Raw genomic sequence first — 19951 nt, 5'->3', positions numbered from 1 at the left:
CATCAATGTCTGTCCACACTCATATAATACACATATAATATATGTTGGGGACTATGCCCCTTGAACTGCATATAACATACACATAATAATATGTGTGGTATATCATTGAGTCCAAGTCCAGTCAGCATGTTTGGGCCAACCAACAGTCCCAAAACCAAACATTAATCAATTTACAGTTAACAAGAAGACAAATCATCTGGTGATCAAATAACAGACTGATTGTTTTAATAGTAATCTGTACGATACCTATAGAGGTATATCCACAGGTTAATAATAATAATGATGATTTATTTATGAAGCACTTTTTAAAACATAAAATGACAAAGTGTGTCACATTTTTTGTAGGAAACACATAAAAATTCAAGTACACGTATACACACACATACACACAAATGTTTATTCATAAGTACATATCAGTTATATACTTTACTAAATTACTTTTGAAGTTCATTTACTAGATAAAAAAAATGGAGCAAGCAATCCAGCACATTTCTCAATATACAGTTTCTATTCCTCTGCACATGTAAAGACTATGTAGTGTGCAAGAACCAGGCATGGAAGATGTATTTAGATAATTTACTGATAAAAGTAGCAATCCCAATTTAAAAAAAAAACCCTCTATAACAAGCCATAGCCTTGAATTTAAACTGTTATTTAAGTGCAAGAATAGAAGCATCAGCAACGCAATGTACTTTAAGTATCGAAAGTACTTGTTACGCAGAATTTTTTTTTATATTTTATAAACCTTTCACATGTTTTTGTAAGATGTGTAGAATAACTAGAAACCAAATAACTGTCAGATATATGTAGTGAACTGAACTGTAGTTGAGTACATAAACAGAAAATGGAAATACTCAACTAAAGTACACGAACTTTACTTAAGTACAGTGCTTGAGTAAATGTAATCAGTTACTTTTCAACAATTGCAAAAGCACTGCTGGCATTTTAATTAGATAGTATTAAATCAAACTTGTGAAAAGTGAAAATAGCATCCTCCAAAGTGTGAACTTTTTTGAGAAATGAAGACAAACTTGGATTTAGTGTACCAAATCTGGGTTAAAGGATATCAGATTTTTGTCACCAGACAACAACACTAGTGTAGATCAGTTTAACAAGGACTAATCAAATACAAAATGTTTCTAAGACGTTCCCAAATCCATCATATGGGCAAGGCTGCCTCCTTCTAGGTCAGAATGATACAACAGCTCAGCAGGTCTATGTGGGGCAATAGGACAAAAGCATGACTTCTAACAGTGCTGTGTCAGAAAGCCACAAAGACCTTGTATGTGAACATATGTGTGTTTCAGGGGCCCAACATGTTTTGAGCTGCTTTTTAATCCAGCTGGAATGCACCACATCCAGATAAACTGCGCTGTAAGCTGGAACTGGCCTTCTTTAACAGGCTGTTTCAACCAGTGTTAATTAAGGCAGATTATATAAAACAGAGTGTGTGGGTGACAGAACACATGGCTCTTTATAGGAGTAAACTGTTGGTACCAGGCGGGGTTTGGAGCTGTAAGGAGATCAACAACGAAACAAAGTCCAACATCATGTTTCTACATCGAGAGATTTGTGCTGAAGTAGAATCATGTTTGAGCTGCCTACTCAAGTGGTTTTTACAAGTTTAGTGTTTACCAACTGATGCATATTTTTAAAATCCTTTTTCACACAACCACAGCCACTGCATACTGTAATATAATTTATCTCGTCTGTGTGGTATGTTGAGGGGCAGCAGGGTGTTTCCCCAACAGCTAAATATTCACCATAAGACAAAGCTCATACACAAAGGCAAAACACCCACTTCATCCAGCCTGCTTAAAAACATGCAATGTAACAGATGGATCATACGCTGTGTGATCATGATCTTATTTCTTAAGAGCTGTGACAGTGTGAAAGACCATGTAGTTATTAGGGAGATGCCAGACCACAGCTCATAGTGTGTCCAAAATAGGAAAGGTTTGGTCTCTGGGCTACATGAGTGTGCTTAGAAAATTTGATGGCAGTGTGCCCATTACACTCAGATTTCTGATGGTTGTGTGAGAGTAAAGGTCAGAGTAAGCAAATAACGCAAGTATTCACCCTGTGGGGGCTGTAAATATACAATGCAAATGAATAAAATCTAACCTCTGTTTTTTCATATGTTCTGTACAAAGTATGCATTTTTACATTACCGTAGTTCAAAAAAACAATTATTAGAAATCACTGTTAGGTCCAGAGTAAGATGTCTCAAAAGGACTTAAATGTGTGGATTTTCAGAGTCTCCACAATTTGTAAAATTGTTCAAAATTTTGTACACAGGTTCAAACACCCCTGCAAAACCCCACGCACATCTATCTTGTCCAGGTGCTGAATCCTTTGAACTGAATTCCCTTCAGACTCCAATAGTTTAAACTAGTTCTGCTTAAATCTTGTACTTTTCCAACCCAATCACCAGAATAATTGTTGTCTTTGAACGTTTCTGCAAACCACAGATATGTTAAATTGGTATGTTTCATATGGTGAAATATGTCAAAACATTACATTTCTTTTCATTTCAATTTTCAATTCTGTTGTGGCAATGCTGTGGATAAAGTGGTTAGGTTTAGGCACAAAAAATACTTGGTTATGGAGAGGAAAATATCGTGTTTTGGCTTAAAATATTCACTTGAAATGTGCTGATGTGTCATTAAAACACACAGCTGGTCTCAAGCAGTGGTCTGCTGCTTGTCTGCTTGGTGGCTCTCTCATCTAGGTCTTATATACATTTAATCTGAACTACACCAGTTTAGAAAGTTTTTATATGTAATGATATTGTTTTCCTTCTGGACCAGCAGCAACTAATTAAAGGCACTGAAACGGATAATTATCTCACCCAAAATACAAAGCTAATGAATGGCATCTGAGGTTTTTAATGAAGTGTTACACAAAGATTTGTTTTCTAATTTGTTGTTCTATATTTAAGAGCAAACAAAAGAGTACACTGACTTAAAAATGTAGCTTGAACTTAGGAGGATTTGGAATAAAATTAGGACGGTAGTGCCAATGATTCCTTGACAAACTATGAAATACGGTGCACAATCTAAAGTCAAACTTTACTGCAGGTCACAGATAAAATGTGTGACATGTTATATGATGATGCTGTGATATGATTGTGTTATAAACCTGAGTTGTTGTCAAGAATTTATGGGTAAGTATAATAAATTCACTTGGTTACTTGAAGCCACATTCCACATGTAGGAATGTGCCTTCTGAAACCTTTATGGTTTTAATGTACCTTGATATTACATCAACACAGAACAGGAGAGGAGGTCACATACTGTAGGTCTAGTATCCCTGAGCACATCCATCCGCTCTTGGGTCGGATCCCGCCCACAGCACCCTGGATGGATGATCAGCTTGACTGACAGATGGGTTCCACCAGTCCCCCACTGTGATGATCTGTCCCCGCCCAAACTGAGCCCTCTGGTGGCCTGTGTGTTTGAATAAAAAAAGATAAATAAATAAAAATTTATTGAGCTCGTTAACTGCCAGAAAGGTGGCAGTTAGGTTGTAAGGAAGATGCACAGTTATTTTTTTCTCAAGTGATGAGCAGCTCAGTGATGAGCAGTTGGACAATTGGTTCCTTAAATATGATTTGTGCGTTAACAAATAATGTTAAAACCAGAAGTGTCATAAATCCTACATGAGACCATAAGTCTTTAGTGCTCATGACAGGCAACAGATCTGAATAACTATCTAGTTGGTTTAAAAAACTGAAGGTAGTAAAATATAAATAGAATAAGACAGGTTAATATTATGCTGTATTTTTCTACAAGTGAACCTGAAAATAACATTATTAACAAGAAATAATTAAAAGAACTCAGCATTCCACATCAAGGTGCTACAAGCTGCCCTGGATATATACATCTTTACATCACTGCAGCATTCATTTAGATAAAGAAGGCAAAGAAAATGGGCAGTTACAGTAAGAACTTCTTCACTGAATTGTAAATAGTGTCCTGCTGGGCTCCACATAAATGGATTGCTCTATGATCTAATTTTTAAGTGGGTAACGCTATTCCAGAATTAGCTACATTAATGTTCATAATAGATGGTAGGGGGGACTGAAATCCTAACACTTCACACTATCACAAAAAACATGTTCACACTTTTAAGAAAAGCTAGAGAGCAACAGCTAACTCACCCAGAATGATGTCAGGGTAGGGAAGAGGAACCAATAAAAAGATCCTGTTTGTAGCAGGAAGCAACAGTGTGTATGGGAACTAAGGCCTAATCCCACTGATTTGAAACTACCAGTTGTTTCAGCCATGGTCTTGTTTATGGCTGTAGCTATACATCAATAAAACAATTAATGTAGTACGTTAACTTCTGAGTAGACTACATGTAGCACCTATTTATCATAAAATACATCATCAGTGCAACAAAAAACCTTGACTTGTAGATGCCTGAGTGACAGTTTCAGTGACATGTTGCATTCCTATCTAAGGTGCTGGAGAGTCATTTCAACCCAATACTCTCTTACATGAATAAAAAATAATATTTTTAGCAGTTGCCAGTCAGGTTTTAGAGACCACCATGGCACACACAGCCCTTGTGAAGGTTTTTAACAACAACGTTTAACAGCTGACAGAGGTGACAGCTCATTCCTATGTGTTGTTTTCTTTTGAGTACTGCCTTCAACATGATCGATCACTCTGTTCTCCTGTACTGTCTAGAAACTGGGTTTGTCTACAGTCAACAGCTCTACAGCCACTACACTCTTACCGCTTGAACAGAACTTTCACTGTTGTAGAAAATGCCAGTTCCTCTATTGCTCATTTAAATTGTGGGGTTCCTCAAGGGTCCACTGTTGGCCCACTGTTGTTTTCAGTTTATATGCTCCCTCTTAACCAGACTCATTTAAAACCATGGTGTCTCCCACCATTGTTATGCTGATGACACACAACTATATGGGCCTCAACAGTACAGTATTCCCAGTAGTTAATTTAATCTTCTTGCCTGCCTCAATCATATCAAATGCTGGATGTCACACATTTTTTTTAACATTTAACAATGATAAAAATGAGATCACATTGGTCCATTGGTCCAACCAGCCTGGTTCAAAACAAGCTTGGATCCCTTAATAAAAATATGGAGCAGACTGTTAGAAATCTTGGCATAATATGAGAGACAAATCTTTGTTCTGATGCCCAAGTAAAGGCTGCTGTTCAAAAGATCTCTAAAATCTGATCTTTTTTCTCTCCTTCAGAGTCACATAAGGTTATACATGATTTTAATTTTTTTTCTGCAATTCATGTTGGTATCAGTCAGAGACTCCAAACACATTACTCTGTGCTAGCCAACTTGCATCTGCTGCCAGTATGTTCCATTTTGATTTTAATATTTTATTGATACTTCTTAAAGCATTAATGGCATTGCTCCAAATTATTTCAAGGATTTTTTGACCCTCTATGTGCCTGGGCATTTCCTCAGATCAGTGGATGCAGCTCTGCTGGTTGTTCCTATCCTGGCTTGTGACCAAAAGAGACCAAGCCTTTGCCGTTAGAGCCTCCAGACTGTGAAATACTCTTCCTATTGAAATCAGATAATGCTACATCATTTATTTGCATCTTTTAAATACTTTCTTCAGAACTTTCTTATAAAAGAAAGTGTTTAGGAATGTTTAATATGTTGTTAGGTTTTATTCCCCAGTGTTTTTATGATTGATGTCACATAGGCGCAGACACTTCCAGCTGCCTCTCTGTCAGCTCCACTAAAATTGTGCTAAGTTTGGGCTCTTGAGTCTGCTTTGCGAGCTATGGTGGGGCTTGTGTGGTTGGTGCTGGACGGTGGTGGCATATAACTGCAGGCCATCGCTTGGGTGAGGGGTTCAGCTCGCCAAGCTGTGGGCTCTCCTACTGCTGATTTCTGGCTAGCCAGGTCTATGCTTTCAAATGTAAATATTAGTTAACACTGAGAAAAGATGGAGAAGAGTGAGTACCAGCTGAACTAGCATCCTGCTAGCCATTGTACATTAACCAGGAACTGTAATATCCTTTGATTCATGAAACTTGGCCAAATCCTGCACGGCACCATTCAACCAGGTGACTCCATTTCTACTGCCAATCCAACAGTGCATAGGACTCTGGAAAGGGAGGGAAAGGAGAAGCGCGCTTTACGGTGAATCAGGACTGGTGTACCGGTGGGAAAGTGTGGTGTTCCCTGTTAAGCTGTGGGTAACTGCTACAATATTTTACCGTGCAGACAACCACGGAGCAGCACTGCTGTGTTCAGGAAGAAGCAACCCTGTGGTCGTCTTGTTGTGGTCAGGATGTGTGGCCAGTTAAATCATTCCACAACAAGAAAACCATGGATTACCAGAACCATCCAGAATCATGGACAATTATGACACACCAGCCAACGATGTAAGAAGATGAAGAAGGATTAACTCACAGGGCACAACTTAAAGGAGCTGATGAGTTCATTTTACCGGAGTTGTACTACTAGTTTGTGTTTGTGTGTTTTATGAATGAATGGCTGGGAAAATGGTCTACTTTCTGAAACCACTGCATACTTATGATGTAAAAAATACCATGCAGCAACTGCCAACAGTCATTATGTAAAAGAAAAAAAAACCAGGTACCTGTGATTGGCCAGCTGACTTTGTGGCCCCGTCTTCTCAGCTCCTCTGCTACCTCCTGGTCGATCCCCTCCTCCAGATTGACCAACCACTGATGAGCTAGACAGAGAACGTTTAATCAGAATCAGAAGATATAAATTTGTCACATACACTGTCGTCTTTCACTAAATTCCCACAATTCTCATCTCATATACAAATTATGTTACATTTTACAATGACATCTGACAGTAGAGGAAAACCATGACTTCATATGACCATCGCCCTAAAATATGATGAGGCATATCGTTCATAGCCAATAAACATGAACTCTGGTATCCCAGGATAGAGAGTTGATTATCCAAAGTCATTAATCACATGTACACTATACCGTTTTCTGTGTGTGTGTGTGTGTGTGTGTGTGTGTGCTATGGAGGGGCAGGGCATACTTTTAGGGTCATAGTGTACATAGACTCTTGGTGCATCCAAAGCTTGTTGAGGATTCATCCCAAACTCCAACATGTTTAACAACACCTAAACACAAGAGAAACATCAGTTATTCACTCATTAACACAATAAACTAAGACTGAACCATGATTAAAGTGAGGTATGTTCAAATTCTCTGTGAATTTATACACACTTATACACTATATCTTTCCCATGCCTGATCTAGTCATATTCACTTATTTAGAAATGGACAATGAAAAATTATATTATAGAGAATTTTCTGCACTTACCTGGACATGTCCTTGCGGTTGCATAAAACCCCCCATCACCCCCAGTGCAGCGAGGAGTCGTGGTTTTTGTGATTTGGTTGCAGAGACAGTGAGAAGTGCAGGTATTATGGTGTGATATGGTCGCTTCCCCCCTGCAACAGAGTTAACGTGATCAGGATGCAGAGAGAAGCAGGCACCACGATTCTGTGAGAGGGAAAAAGAGATTTTATATAAAGATACACACCAGAAATCAAGCTTTTCAATCTCCTCATTCAGTTTTATGTTTTAATATTTTAGCGTGCTTCTCGAAACAGTCTGGAAATTCTATTTTTACAGTGGATAAGCTGTATGAATGATGTTAACTGTAAGTTATCATCTTACTACAGCAATATGTCTTCATAGGTTTGGTTTAATGATTTTCAAAAATATTTCCAAGTTAGTACACCATGCATACCATACACTCGCAAAGCTCAAGCACATTCCTGCTCTCCTAAGGTAATGATACCATGCAAAACATTCTCAAAGTATGAAATTTTTAAATTTCATTCTCACACTTATGCTGCTCCTCTGGTAAATGACTGCTGTTCATCAAATCCACTGATGTAACCACCTACTCTGCAGTGTCTAAACAGTCAATAGGTTACCATCGCTATCTCACATGCATACATATCCCCTTGCTGACCCCCCTGACCTGTAGTGAGAATCCACAATCCTTAGGGACCAGCCCACTTCCAAAACTCATATAGTTGCTGTTGACAAATGAACAGGCATTGCCCTCACTGTCAATCACACAGAAATAGACAGTGTCACTTCCTGTCGTTGGGCCAGGCTCCACTTCTTTCATGGTCCTAAAGATACACACACACATACAACAATTAGAACACACACATAAATCATTGTTGTTGTTGTTGCTGTTTTTGCCGTGTGGTTATCGAAAATGTTTGGAAAAAGACAAATAGATTTAACTGGGCTGAGGAGAAACTTGTGCCGGTCAAAGGATATGTCAAAAACATATTGCAGAGTTACATCATAAGATCAATACCACTATCATGCCTGTACTGTAAATATACAGCAACAGCCAAATCAAGTGAACAAGATATAACATGTTTATCAGGTGAGTTACTGGCAGGTAGATTTTTGAACTTTTGACAGGGCCAAGAAGGGCGTTTCACCCTGTTCCCCATCTTTATGCTGAGGTTAGCTAACCATCTTCTAGCTATAGCTACATATTCTAGCATACTCTCATGAGGGTGATATCAATTTTACTCATCAAATTCTGCAAAAAAAAATTAGAGTATATTTAATTAAAACACTGATCTATATTTTTCAGTGTTTCCCTTTGCTTTTAAAATTTCCTTACATTTTTTTATGCCATGACATAAATATTTTCATAAGAAATATCAATGGATCTTTTTTTAATCAAAGACATTTAATAGAAAAAAAAGGTCCTGAATAGAATCACCCAGGCCCCACCCACCAACCTCACACACTGGAAGCAGCGGCTATCACTTACATAATCTTTATAATTGTGTGCTTTCTCATTCAATGTCCTCTCACAGCATGTCAGTCCAAATGTTCCTATCAGCATACATCACAAATAAACCATATGCCAGCTTTGGTTCAAACATGTTCTAGGGTGTTGGCCAAGAAATCTGATTGCCAGCTCTATGTAAACACAGGTTTTACAGTAACCATTTTATTGCATTACAAGGAAACATGATCTGTAATTTCCTGCCATCACCTGATTTCTATAAGTTACATGCATGTATACATAATGACAGTGGAGACAACATTTTTCTTACTTTTTGTATTATGAGAGACATCAGGTTCTGCTTCACATTTCATTTAAGGTTGGTTGAATCATCAAAGTGATACTAAATTAAAAGAAAGTGTAGGGTTGGTGTATTTGTATGTGTTGCCTGATGCAGTAGTACACCCTCAGGGATTTAAGGTTATTAGAGTATGAAACAACAGCAACAACAGCAGGATTTAGTACGACAAATATGTCTGTGCGTGTGTGTATGTGTGTGGAAATCATCATGTTGTTTTATACTTTTATAGTCTGTTTGTCTATTTGTGTTAGAACTGATAAAGACCCGAAGTTCAAAGTCTAAAGTACTGACCAGTAAATATGTGTTGGTGCCAAAACACACACAGTTGACGGAGCAGTGGAGGAGGGACAGAGGCATAAAGGGATGGACATTAAGGCCAGGGGGAAGCAAAAGTCTACAGTCCTATCTAAAGTCAACAGAGCATGACTGGTACCCACTGGTACTAACAGACACACACACTTACACACACAGAGGCACACACCTGTCCATGCTGATGCGTTGCGCTCGCTGGTGGCTGTAGCTCTTGTCCAGTAAAGTTTCTAGAGGGATGGTCACATGGTCTGGGTCACCCAGGTAACACAGAGCATCTGCTACTGCCAAGCGCACAGCCTCCACCAGTGTGTGGATGTAGTCTGAGCTGTTATGGCCTGCAGCTACATACACACACACACACACACACACACACACACACACACACACAACAGATTAGTGCAAATCAAATTCTATGATCCACAACCATTTCATTGTTTGTGTGACTTGTGGTTTTGTCCCCTTCAGGGAGTACAGGAGAGGTCCACAGCAACTTTAAATACATATCGTGGACATAATATGATGTAACTTCCAAAATCAACATGTCGTCATAATTTTTTTCCGTTCTTTCTTCTTTTTGACTTGCTGTTACTAAAGATATTGGACATTGTGGGAGTTACCCATCAACATATACCTACTTATCCTGTAAAGGGTTGCAGGGGCCGGAGCTTTTGCAAGCTGACAAGGTAAGGTGCACCCTGAACAGGTCAGCAGTGCTATCACAGGACACCTAAGAGTCACAATACAATCAACTTAGAGCTGCCACTTGAAAGTCAGAGATTCAAATCATCAGTCAAAGACCCCTCAGTCAACTGACACTGCCTCAAGTTGAGCTGTCTTTTTTTTTTTGCTGGTCACTGCATTGTGCAGTGTACATCTGGAGATGTTCTGGTGTCAAAATTCTGCTGTAGAGTGAGCGCTCTTGACTTCAGGCTACTCTTTGGGACAAACAGCAGAGGACACAATGCAGCAGCACATAGGAGGAGAGACTTTGCATCATAAGGCTCTGAGGTAACATTACCATCTCTCTTCTGCTTAGAAGTGGTGAATTTACAGTTCACAGCAACTAAATATGATACAGTATCTGGCTTTTGTTTGATACCTACACTTCTGATCCACTGTTAGCACAGTTAGCTTGTTTACTATATCACATGAATGTCGCTGTCACACTAAACATCTAGCTGAAGCCTTTTCAAACTTTCAAACTTTATCATACAGCCAAATCTTATCTGACTGGCGTAATTCTGAGTCGGGTACAGCCCTATATCAACTTATCGAGGTCATCAAAAATGATCAAGGTCATGTCCATATATCATATGATGTTGTCCTTGTGTTTATATGTGTTTGTGTTTGTTTACATCATAATGACACCAACATTTTAGCCAACATGATGACAAAGTAAACAACAGGTCACCATTTTAAAAATTTTCACAGCTGCAAAGCAATTTTTCACAGCGCCTAACCCCACTCAACAGAAAAGACTATGTTGAGATACTTTTTGCTATCATTTCTGGTCACGCTGCTTCTGTCTTCTCATCTGCTCTCTGTCCGAGTTTCAGCATGGGCAGAGTTAAGCCCCTTCACGCACACATTTATTTAAATTTCATTTTTTTTTATATATATTTCATTTATTTTCCCCCAAATTCTAATTCCAGTCTCAATATTCTTAAGAATTAAAGAGTTAAATGCTTTCTGAAACGGTGTTCTTGTGTTATTGTGCTATTTTAGTGGCAAAAGTGGTCGCAAAACAACATTTATTGTGTGTAATGGAAATGGGCCACGATTTAAGAGGAAAACATCTAAACCCAGGCAAATAAAACCAAGAATATATTTTTAAATATTAGTATGCTAATGCTTTATGTTTTTTACAAAGTACATTTTGACTCATCCACATCACCAGATTAAAATCTATACTGAGATTTGAGGTCCTACTCCGTTTCTGCTGGTATGTTGTATCAGCATTCCAGTGAGTACCTTTGAGAGGGAAGTTCTCCAGGATGTTGAGAAGCAGCAGGGCAGTCAATCCCTGACTGTTAGGAGGAGGCTCCCACAGACGCACACCCTGAACACACAATGGAGTCATTGCCTCTGCTTACCACGCTATCAAAATACACAAAAAGTGCCTGTGATCGCTGACCTCACCTTGTACTCTGTGCTTATGGGGGAGATGACCTCACTGTCATGCCTGCTGAGGTCATCCAGGGTCATGACTCCTCCATTTTGGTTGATGATGTCAACGATGGCTTTGGCCACTCTGCCCTGGTAGAAAGCTGGTTTGCCACGCTCACTGAGCTCCTGTCAACACATCAGTCCACCAGTCTGTCAATCAGTCAACTTTCAATACATCAGCCTATTCTGCCTGTCCAGCTACATGTTTTAAAACCACAGCTACAAACACAAAGACATTAAAAAATATGAAGTTGTGTGTGAGGTAATGCCATTCATGAGCCTAGAGTTTGAAAGATATGTGGATGATGTGTCTGCTATTGTGTATATCTACAAGTCCAATCAATTTTAGCAAACGAACAGGATGGTGTGTGTGAATGTGTGATTTTTCACCACATGAAAGTAACACACTCCGTCATCACTGAGGAATGACCGTTATGATGCCATGGAAACAATACATCAATGAGGCTGAGGTCACTGCTATTGTTCTCCTGTCTTAGGAACGTGTGTGTGTGTGTGTGTGTGTGTGTGTGTGTAGGTTATCATGGGCGTACTTGGTAGAGCTCCTGCATCATTGAATTACTTAAGACTGAGTGTTTGATGTAGTAATATAGTAGAGCATTGATCAGCGCATGCTTTAATGGTGACACACCAGCAGACAAACACACACGGTGGGGTCAGCCATCGCTGCAGTGACAGGAAACTACAGAATGAGTGTGGTTTTATGAATGCTACATTGTCCACACACACACAAAAAATCATAGTAGAACATTCACATGAGGGATTTCATGCCAATCCACCCAGTGGTTGTTGAGGTGTTTCAGTCTGGACCCACCGACCATAAAATCAGGTCAACATTTCAATAAACTGTAACCAAGATCAGGAAACTATTTACAAGTGCATTAAACCATGAAGAACTCCACTGATGAACATAAGACAAAATTAAAAAAACATAACAAAATACACATTTTTAAACCATTATTCTTATTTAGTTCTGATTTAGAAGGGCTACAGAGTTGACATGATATGGTCAAGACACACCCAATAGGAATATTAATTAATGATTTATCAAAAAGTGTACCACTACCTGAGCAGCATTCACACCTCTTTGGAAACCAGTAAGTGGGACAGGAGTCCTTGTGATATAGCTAACCCCATTTATACATGATTAAATTATGTTTTTGTAGAATTTTGACACCATTGAGAAAACTCTGGGACACATCTTTAAAGTGTTAAATTTTAACATTGATGTTATCAGTACGTACTGTTAGTTTCAGATTTTGAGGACTTAAAACACTTTTTTAAATGTTTGAAGCTGGCAATTCTTGTCTGGGACAAGGATGTTTTCTGGCACAAGGCAAGTTTAGAAGTTAAAAAAAATGAAAGCAGATCTATATATATATATATATATATATATATATATACACATATCATATTTGTTTTAGATATGTAAATCCTTTAATAATTATGTTTCACCCCAAGAACAGAATTATAGTGTCAATAAGTTAAAAAGGGCTTTTTTAATAAGACATGATTTTTCCAAATCCAAAAGAAAGGGTGCTTTGCATTTCTGTCATCACCATGTTTGCCTTTCCTTGTTCGCTTTCACTCCCTCCTCCACCCTTCCCTCGCTTTTTGCCTCATTAAATATCCTTCCTATTGTGCCCACCCATGTATTCCTCCTTCCCTTCATCTTCCTTGTTTTCCTTCCATGTTGAGTACATCACACTAATGGATCCATGGTTAATTACCCACTATGCCCCTGGGTTCATCCAAGGTCTTCCCCATAGAAGACTAGGAGACAATGTTAAAGGGCCAGTGTGTAAAATGGGGTGAAAACAGTGACATCAGTGGTCAAAGTCTAGATTGGAGGGCTCACTCGCTCACCCCTCCTGTCGGGTAAATGACGGTGGCCTCGTAGGGACAAAAAGCCTTGCGCAGACACGAGTTTTTCAGGAGTAGATCTATCTAGCGACGAGGTGAATATTTATTTAGAAATCTAAACCATGTTACGATATTGTAATGAATCCCTCATGAGCAGGAGACCACAGTAGCGTTTGGGGAAAAAGGCCCGTTTATTTGAGCACTCCAAAAACTCCGGTAACACTCCAGGGGGTAAAAGGCTCCGTCCCAAACTCTGACTCTTCCAGCCTAACACACACACTTCAAACACACATACTCGCTTACAGCACCTAGCGGGTACCCCCTCCCCTCTCTACTCCACCAATCTCCAGCCTGCACACTGACTGACAGCGTAGCCTGTAAACAGAGCTCAGCTGTTTATTTAGCCCAGCAATATCTCCGGACTATAGTAGCTGCAATGGACGACTTTGAACGCGATTTTGAAGAGTTTCTTGTAGCGGACACAGACCCAGAGCCATACCTGTTTGAGCCGGAGCATACAGATGAGGAACTTGGATGCTGAGCGGGCGAGAAGAGAGGCTGAATCTTCCGCTACCAATTTGGTGCACAGAATGGGATTCGGTGCTGCCATCGTTGGGGAGATACTATATCATCAGGAGGAAAAGCGCCGCAGAGAGTGCATCACAAGGAGTGAAGTTGCGTCTTCTTTTCCTCGCAGATGACGGTTCGGGTTCATTCTCTCCTGTTGTGTGGTAAGTGTGGTCCATTCCCAAACTTTATGACTAAAAAAACTTTTCACTACTCTCCATCAATGAACTACTAACACTCTCTGCTGTTTCCTTCTCCTCCTTCCTTCCTTCCACTGTCTTCGTTGGTTTATTTATACACGCGAAACGCGTTCTCTGGCTGGCTGGATTGTCCACTCGGGCTGCCTTACATACATGGTAGCGCAAGATGGCGACCTCTCTAAAGCAAGGCCCTTGCTATATATATATATATATATATATATATACATATATACATATATACATATATATATATATATATATGTGTATAAAAGCATTAATATAAGGCTACGAAAACCAAACGAATTTTATTTTAAAGCGATTATACATGTATATAAACATATTAATGGGTAGAATATTCAGATTCAGATTCAGATTTGACAATAAACCATGCCAAATATTACACACTGGCCCTTTAAGTTCAGCAAAAGAAAATAATGTCGAAGAGAACGTGGAACCAGCACAGTGGTTTCTCTGGGACTCTTCATTGTTCTGTTTCCTTCAGTCCTATGTGTTTGTTTGTGCGTACCTTCAAGGTCTGGGCCAGGTTAGGGTTTCTGAACACTTGTCCACATTTGGGCGTATGACCATCAATGAGCAGGTCTCCACCTAGTTCCTTCCCAGCATCTCTCAGAGCAGCCACCCCTTTCGCCCAGTGGTGAGCTGTTACCTCGGCAACAGGAAACCCCACCTCTGCGAGCTCTGTCGGCCTGCTCAGCACCTCCTGCAGGGACAGCTGGAGAAACAGGGAGAGGAAACACACACTTGTTACCTCACAGGAAACCTACTGAGCAGGAAGTGTGAGTCATTGTTTTGAGAGGAAATATGTGGAGACTAAAACTGGGTTGTAAGTTCCTCTGAGGGTTTTCCAGGCAGAAAAAAAAATCAAAGAAATGTTATTAATCTGTGTGAACAAGAGGAGACATCGGGGGTTACTTTGTGATATACAGTATAAGTATCATTCACTTTTCTGATCATCAGCATCCTAACATCTGTTTACAAACTCTCACACAACTTGTGCAGTCCAGTCCAAGTCTCATTTATCCAGTCACATGCTTATTACTTCACAAACACATGCATTTTCACTAAAATATTACTATTAAAACACCTCTACATACAAGTAGCGTGCCTGGGCAAGCACGTGCATTTGAACACTGCTCATGCATACCACTGAGTAGCCAGCCACGCTACCCATCCGTGCTTGAGACTGTTTAGGTTTTATAATTTAACATTTTAACAAAACTGCATGTGTTTGGGAAGAACTGAGCACGCAACTGGATACATGAGACTTGTAAACAGATGTTTTGATTAGTTTTGCTGTTGTTAAACATGGCCCCCCTTTACTTTAATTCAACAAAAAATTGCCATTTTTGGATTCTTTGCTCACTGTGGAGGCATCCCAGAAACAAACCTTTCTACACAAATTCAAGGTGACATCGGGTGAGTAACTGATATACAAACGGTCATCTTGTCGGTGAAGTATTTCTTGAAAGTGAGTCTTACCACTAATTCTATCCCTGTTTTAAAATGTTGCCCACATTTTCATGGACCTGTGGAAAATTTACCATAGATGGCTAAGTTACGTCTGTTTTGACCAAAAAAACGAAACGCTAGTTTGTCCACTTCTTGTTTACATCTCCTTGATCACCTTCAACAGCACTGTTTAGATCATCCACAAGAGTCAAGAGTCCCACTTCCATGTGTGTTAGTGGTGTGTGTCAGTATGGTTCCTTTTGCAGTGCTTACATTTAGGTTGTTTATGTCATCTAACTGATTATATTAGATAGGATTTGGCTACGAGAGTGTTGCATAAAACACATACCGGCACATACTGTTCTACAGAGATAGATACACAAACACACACACAGTCAAACCTTGTGACTACCAAACAGCTGTACGGTATCACACCAGCATGCAGGGGCCCCTGGTACTGTGACATTCAAGGCATCAGAAGGTAAAGGAGGGGCCTCTGCAGTGTACCCACGTCCTTCCAGGAAGTCCAGGGTCTGAGCTCTGGCCAAACGACCACTGAGGACACAGAGAGAGGTTCAGCAAATCATTCTGTACTATGGAGACAACGACAGCAGCGAGAGAAGATACTCCACCTGCCGTTAATTCCTCTGATCTCTCTAGTGTTTCCGTTGTAAAACAAGCAGAAGGCGTCTCCACCAGGACCGGTGCTGAATGGCTCTGTTACCGCCAGTGCTGCTGCTATGGCAACTGCAGCATCTGCTGCATTACCACCACGCTTTAAGATGTCTGAACACAAACACATTAATTTGTGTGATTAATGCAATTACTCACAATAGTTTTACTATCCTAAAAGGACCTGACCCAAGTATGTCATTTTCAATAGCATATTACAATTTACAAACTTATTTTCAAAGTTTTCAAGGTAGGTTATCCAACTCGATTTTTGCCTCCACTCTTAATGTCCCACATCTTATGTTTACTTTGTGAGCTGCAAAAGATAAAATCCTTTCATCTCAGAGGCACCTGGACAAATTAAACAAACACTATCTGCACGGACCGAACAGGCTGTCTGTACATCTGTGCATCTGAGGATGTAAAGACTGAAATATGAATATGACATGTATAATCTGCTTATGCAGTGGAGCCTCTTTAACCCAACCTGCACTTTCAACTGCATTAGCCTACAATGAGTATGAGCAAGTATTCATGTATTTTTATACCATTTGAGAATGAATGGAAACATCTATACAGTCAGCACAGTTTTAAAGTGGTGATAGGTGTCACCAATTCAGTATCTGACCAAATGTCTTCCCTTCTCTTCCTGAGCTCTGAAGTTGAATAATGACCAGAAAAGGTGTTCAGTACATTGTGATGTCACAATGAAGCTGACATTTGACGCTTTGGATATGCAATGTCATCACTTCAGTATTTGATTCTATTAGATATTTATGAGCAATTTTGTCATAATTAGCATCAGAATTCTTGAGTTATGGCCAAAAACATTTGTTTTGGGAGGTCACTCTGACATTTGACCACTAAACTATAATCAGTTATTTGTTGAGTCAAGTGGATGTTTGTGCCAATTTTGAGGAAATTCCCTCAAGGCTTTTTTGAGATATCGTGTTCACGGGAATAAGATGGACACAAGGCCACAGTGACCTTGACCTTTGACCACCAAATTCTAATCCATTCATTCTTAAGTCCAAGTGGACGTTTGTACCAAACTTTAAGAAATTCCTTCAAGGTGTTCTTGTGATATCATGTTCACGAGAATGAGACAGACAAGTGGTCCTTGACCTCTGACCTATGACCACCAAAATCTAATCATTTAATTCGTGGAAAATTTTAAAGTAATTCTCTCAGGGCGTTTTTGATATATTCCATTCACAAGAATAAGTCGAACAGATGGATGAGTGGACAGCCCAAAAACATGACGCCTCCGGCCACTATCACCTGTGCAGAGACACAAAAATCTTAAATCCTAAACAACTGTTGCCAGTAATAAACAATTTGTAGTACGGGCTGCAGGTGAAATAATTAGTCCATTGTCAAGCAAATAGCCATTAAGTTCCTCAGTCATCTACTTAAATATGAAGATTAGCTTTAGTTTCTCTTAAATGATGATAAACTGAATATCTTTTTTTAAGGCGACTGGCTTGACAAAAACAGCAAAGTGAAAATGTTAAAATAGAGGTTGAACGGATAGTATATAGTCCCCTATTTTCTGACATATTATAAGCAAAACAGTTAATCAAGAGAACTGGTATAATCCTTTGAAATGCATATAAGCTACTGCACTGCATACAGAATGAGGTCTGAAAGAAAACATGAAAACTTTTCCTTCTTCACCAAGTTGCCAAAGTGTCTCTCTTAAGAACTTCAGTGAAAATAAACTCAGACTACTTCAAAATTCTCTGTGTAATGTTTTTTGTTTTTAGTCCTCCAGTTCTCCTTTGTGGCACTTGTAATGACAGCTTGTTAGCTAACTTATTTAGCTAGCATTAAGTTAACATTTAGCTGTTAGCTCTCACTGGATCAACTGTTAACTACCTGTCATTTATGATGCTGCAAATTACCGTGTTTCTTCCGGTCCCGATTACAGAGTGATGCTTCTTGTTCTCATGAAGGTATCAGATGAGTTTAAAAAATGGCACAGTTAAGTGGAAAAACAGAAACTTAACGTAACTGTGAAACTTACTGAGGAGACTGTCATGTCCCTGTCTACTTTTTAGGATCTCCATGGCAACTGTTTCTCACTCACCGAGTCCTATGTTGGTAGCTAGCGGCTGGCTGGATGCCACGCAGCCGTGTAAACACACCACAGGTGACCGACGAGAGGAGAAAATCAAGTCGGTATCCATTCCGCTTTAACCACCATCGAGTGTTAGCACCAACAGAGCAAAAATAAACGGATGAAAATTAACTGCTGTGGACTTTCAACTTCCGATCGGTTACTCGGGCATCGATTGAGTTTGGCTCAACAAGGACAGCAGCAGCAAAGAGGATGACGGATTGCATCGATGAGTGATGAGGTTTTGGCAGTAGAAATTAAAGTTGAAGCTACTTTGTCATCTGTTCCTCATAGTGGTATTTGTTTTGCCTGAAAAGCACTAATAACCACTGTCAGAGATCAGGAGGGCTTCTATAACAGAGATACTTTAGCAAATTAATGAGGCCCCGCTGGGTAAAATAGAAATAACCACAAGCTGTTGTATTTGGATGAAATGCTCATCTACCCCAAAAACTGAAATCCAGGTTTCAAGACAGTCTAGTAAATTTGGGATGGATTACAGAAATTCTTGGGGAACCTACCTCAACTCAAATTTACCAGTTCACTTCAAGTTTAGGTTTGTTGCTCTATCTACAAAAATTATGGGTAAAATTTGATTTAATTCTTACAAGACAAGGGCACAGAAAAAAAAATTAAAAATTAAACGAAAGGTCAGACAAACTGTAACATTATAACATGAAAAGAAGGGGAGCAGAATTACTATGCCATCTCTTGCCAGACAGACAGTAGGACATCAAATAGTCTGGGAGAAGGGTGGAACAAGTAATTATTTTTTATTATTATTTTATTTTTATTTTTTCTAACTTTTCTAAAGGGCTAGGATCCGATTCAAAACACTTTTATTGAAGTGCCCACAGAACAATGACTCATATGGGTGTACATGTTTGTCTTTTTTACTGCACAAAAAGCAGATAGCATTATGAACCTTTCAGAATCAAAAATTATCCATCCATCATCCATCCATCCATCCAGCTGTTTTCATTGGCTTATCCGAGGCTGGGTCGCGGGGGCAGCAGGCCAGGCAAATCACCCCAGATGTCCCTCTCCCCAGCAACACTTTCCTGGGGGACTCCAAGGTGGTCCCTGGTCAGATAAGATATGTAATCCCTCCAGTGTGTCCAGTGGGATGTGCCCAGAACACCTCTAACAGGAGGTGCCCAGGAGGCATCCTGATCAGATGCCCGAACCACCTCAACTGAACCCTTTTGATGCGAAGGAGCAGCGGCTCTACTCCGAGCTCCCTCTGGATGTCCTAGCTCTCACCCTATCTCTAAAGCTGAGCCCAGCCACCCCACGGAGGAAACTCATTTTGGCTGCTTGTATCTGCGATCTCATTCTTTCAGTCACTACCCAGAGTTCATGACCATAGGCGAGGGTTGGGACATGGATAGTGGAAATTTAAAGCTTTGCTTTCCGGCTCAACTCCCTCTTCGCCATGACGG

At 39.7% G+C, this 19951-nt stretch overlaps 1 protein-coding gene across 3 annotated transcripts; it reads right to left on the bottom strand.

Annotated features, from left to right (window-relative positions):
* Positions 1-31: 31 nt before the first annotated feature.
* Positions 32-18677, bottom strand: LOC125895651 (glutathione hydrolase-like YwrD proenzyme). Of its 3 annotated transcripts, none has more exons than XM_049587675.1 (12): positions 18417-18548; positions 16351-16504; positions 16120-16273; positions 14775-14981; positions 11574-11726; positions 11406-11493; positions 9604-9775; positions 7982-8138; positions 7312-7494; positions 7024-7108; positions 6602-6697; positions 32-3449 (listed from the first exon to the last, which is right to left on the bottom strand). In XM_049587675.1, exons 1-12 carry the CDS (start codon positions 18457-18459, stop codon positions 3304-3306), a joined length of 1638 nt encoding a protein of 545 aa, XP_049443632.1. In that variant the 5' UTR covers positions 18460-18548; the 3' UTR covers positions 32-3303. The 3 variants fall into 3 exon arrangements, with proteins under 3 accessions (XP_049443632.1, XP_049443633.1, XP_049443631.1); XM_049587676.1 differs by having other exon boundaries at positions 18269-18452; XM_049587674.1 differs by having other exon boundaries at positions 83-3449; positions 18480-18677.
* Between the last annotated feature and the right edge of the window lie 1274 nt (positions 18678-19951).

Source organism: Epinephelus fuscoguttatus, linkage group LG10 (assembly GCF_011397635.1).
Source record: "Epinephelus fuscoguttatus linkage group LG10, E.fuscoguttatus.final_Chr_v1".
Classification (NCBI taxonomy): domain Eukaryota; kingdom Metazoa; phylum Chordata; class Actinopteri; order Perciformes; family Serranidae; genus Epinephelus; species Epinephelus fuscoguttatus.
The sequence above is the reverse complement of the archived record's forward strand: the minus strand, read 5'-3'. Positions and strand labels throughout refer to the sequence as shown.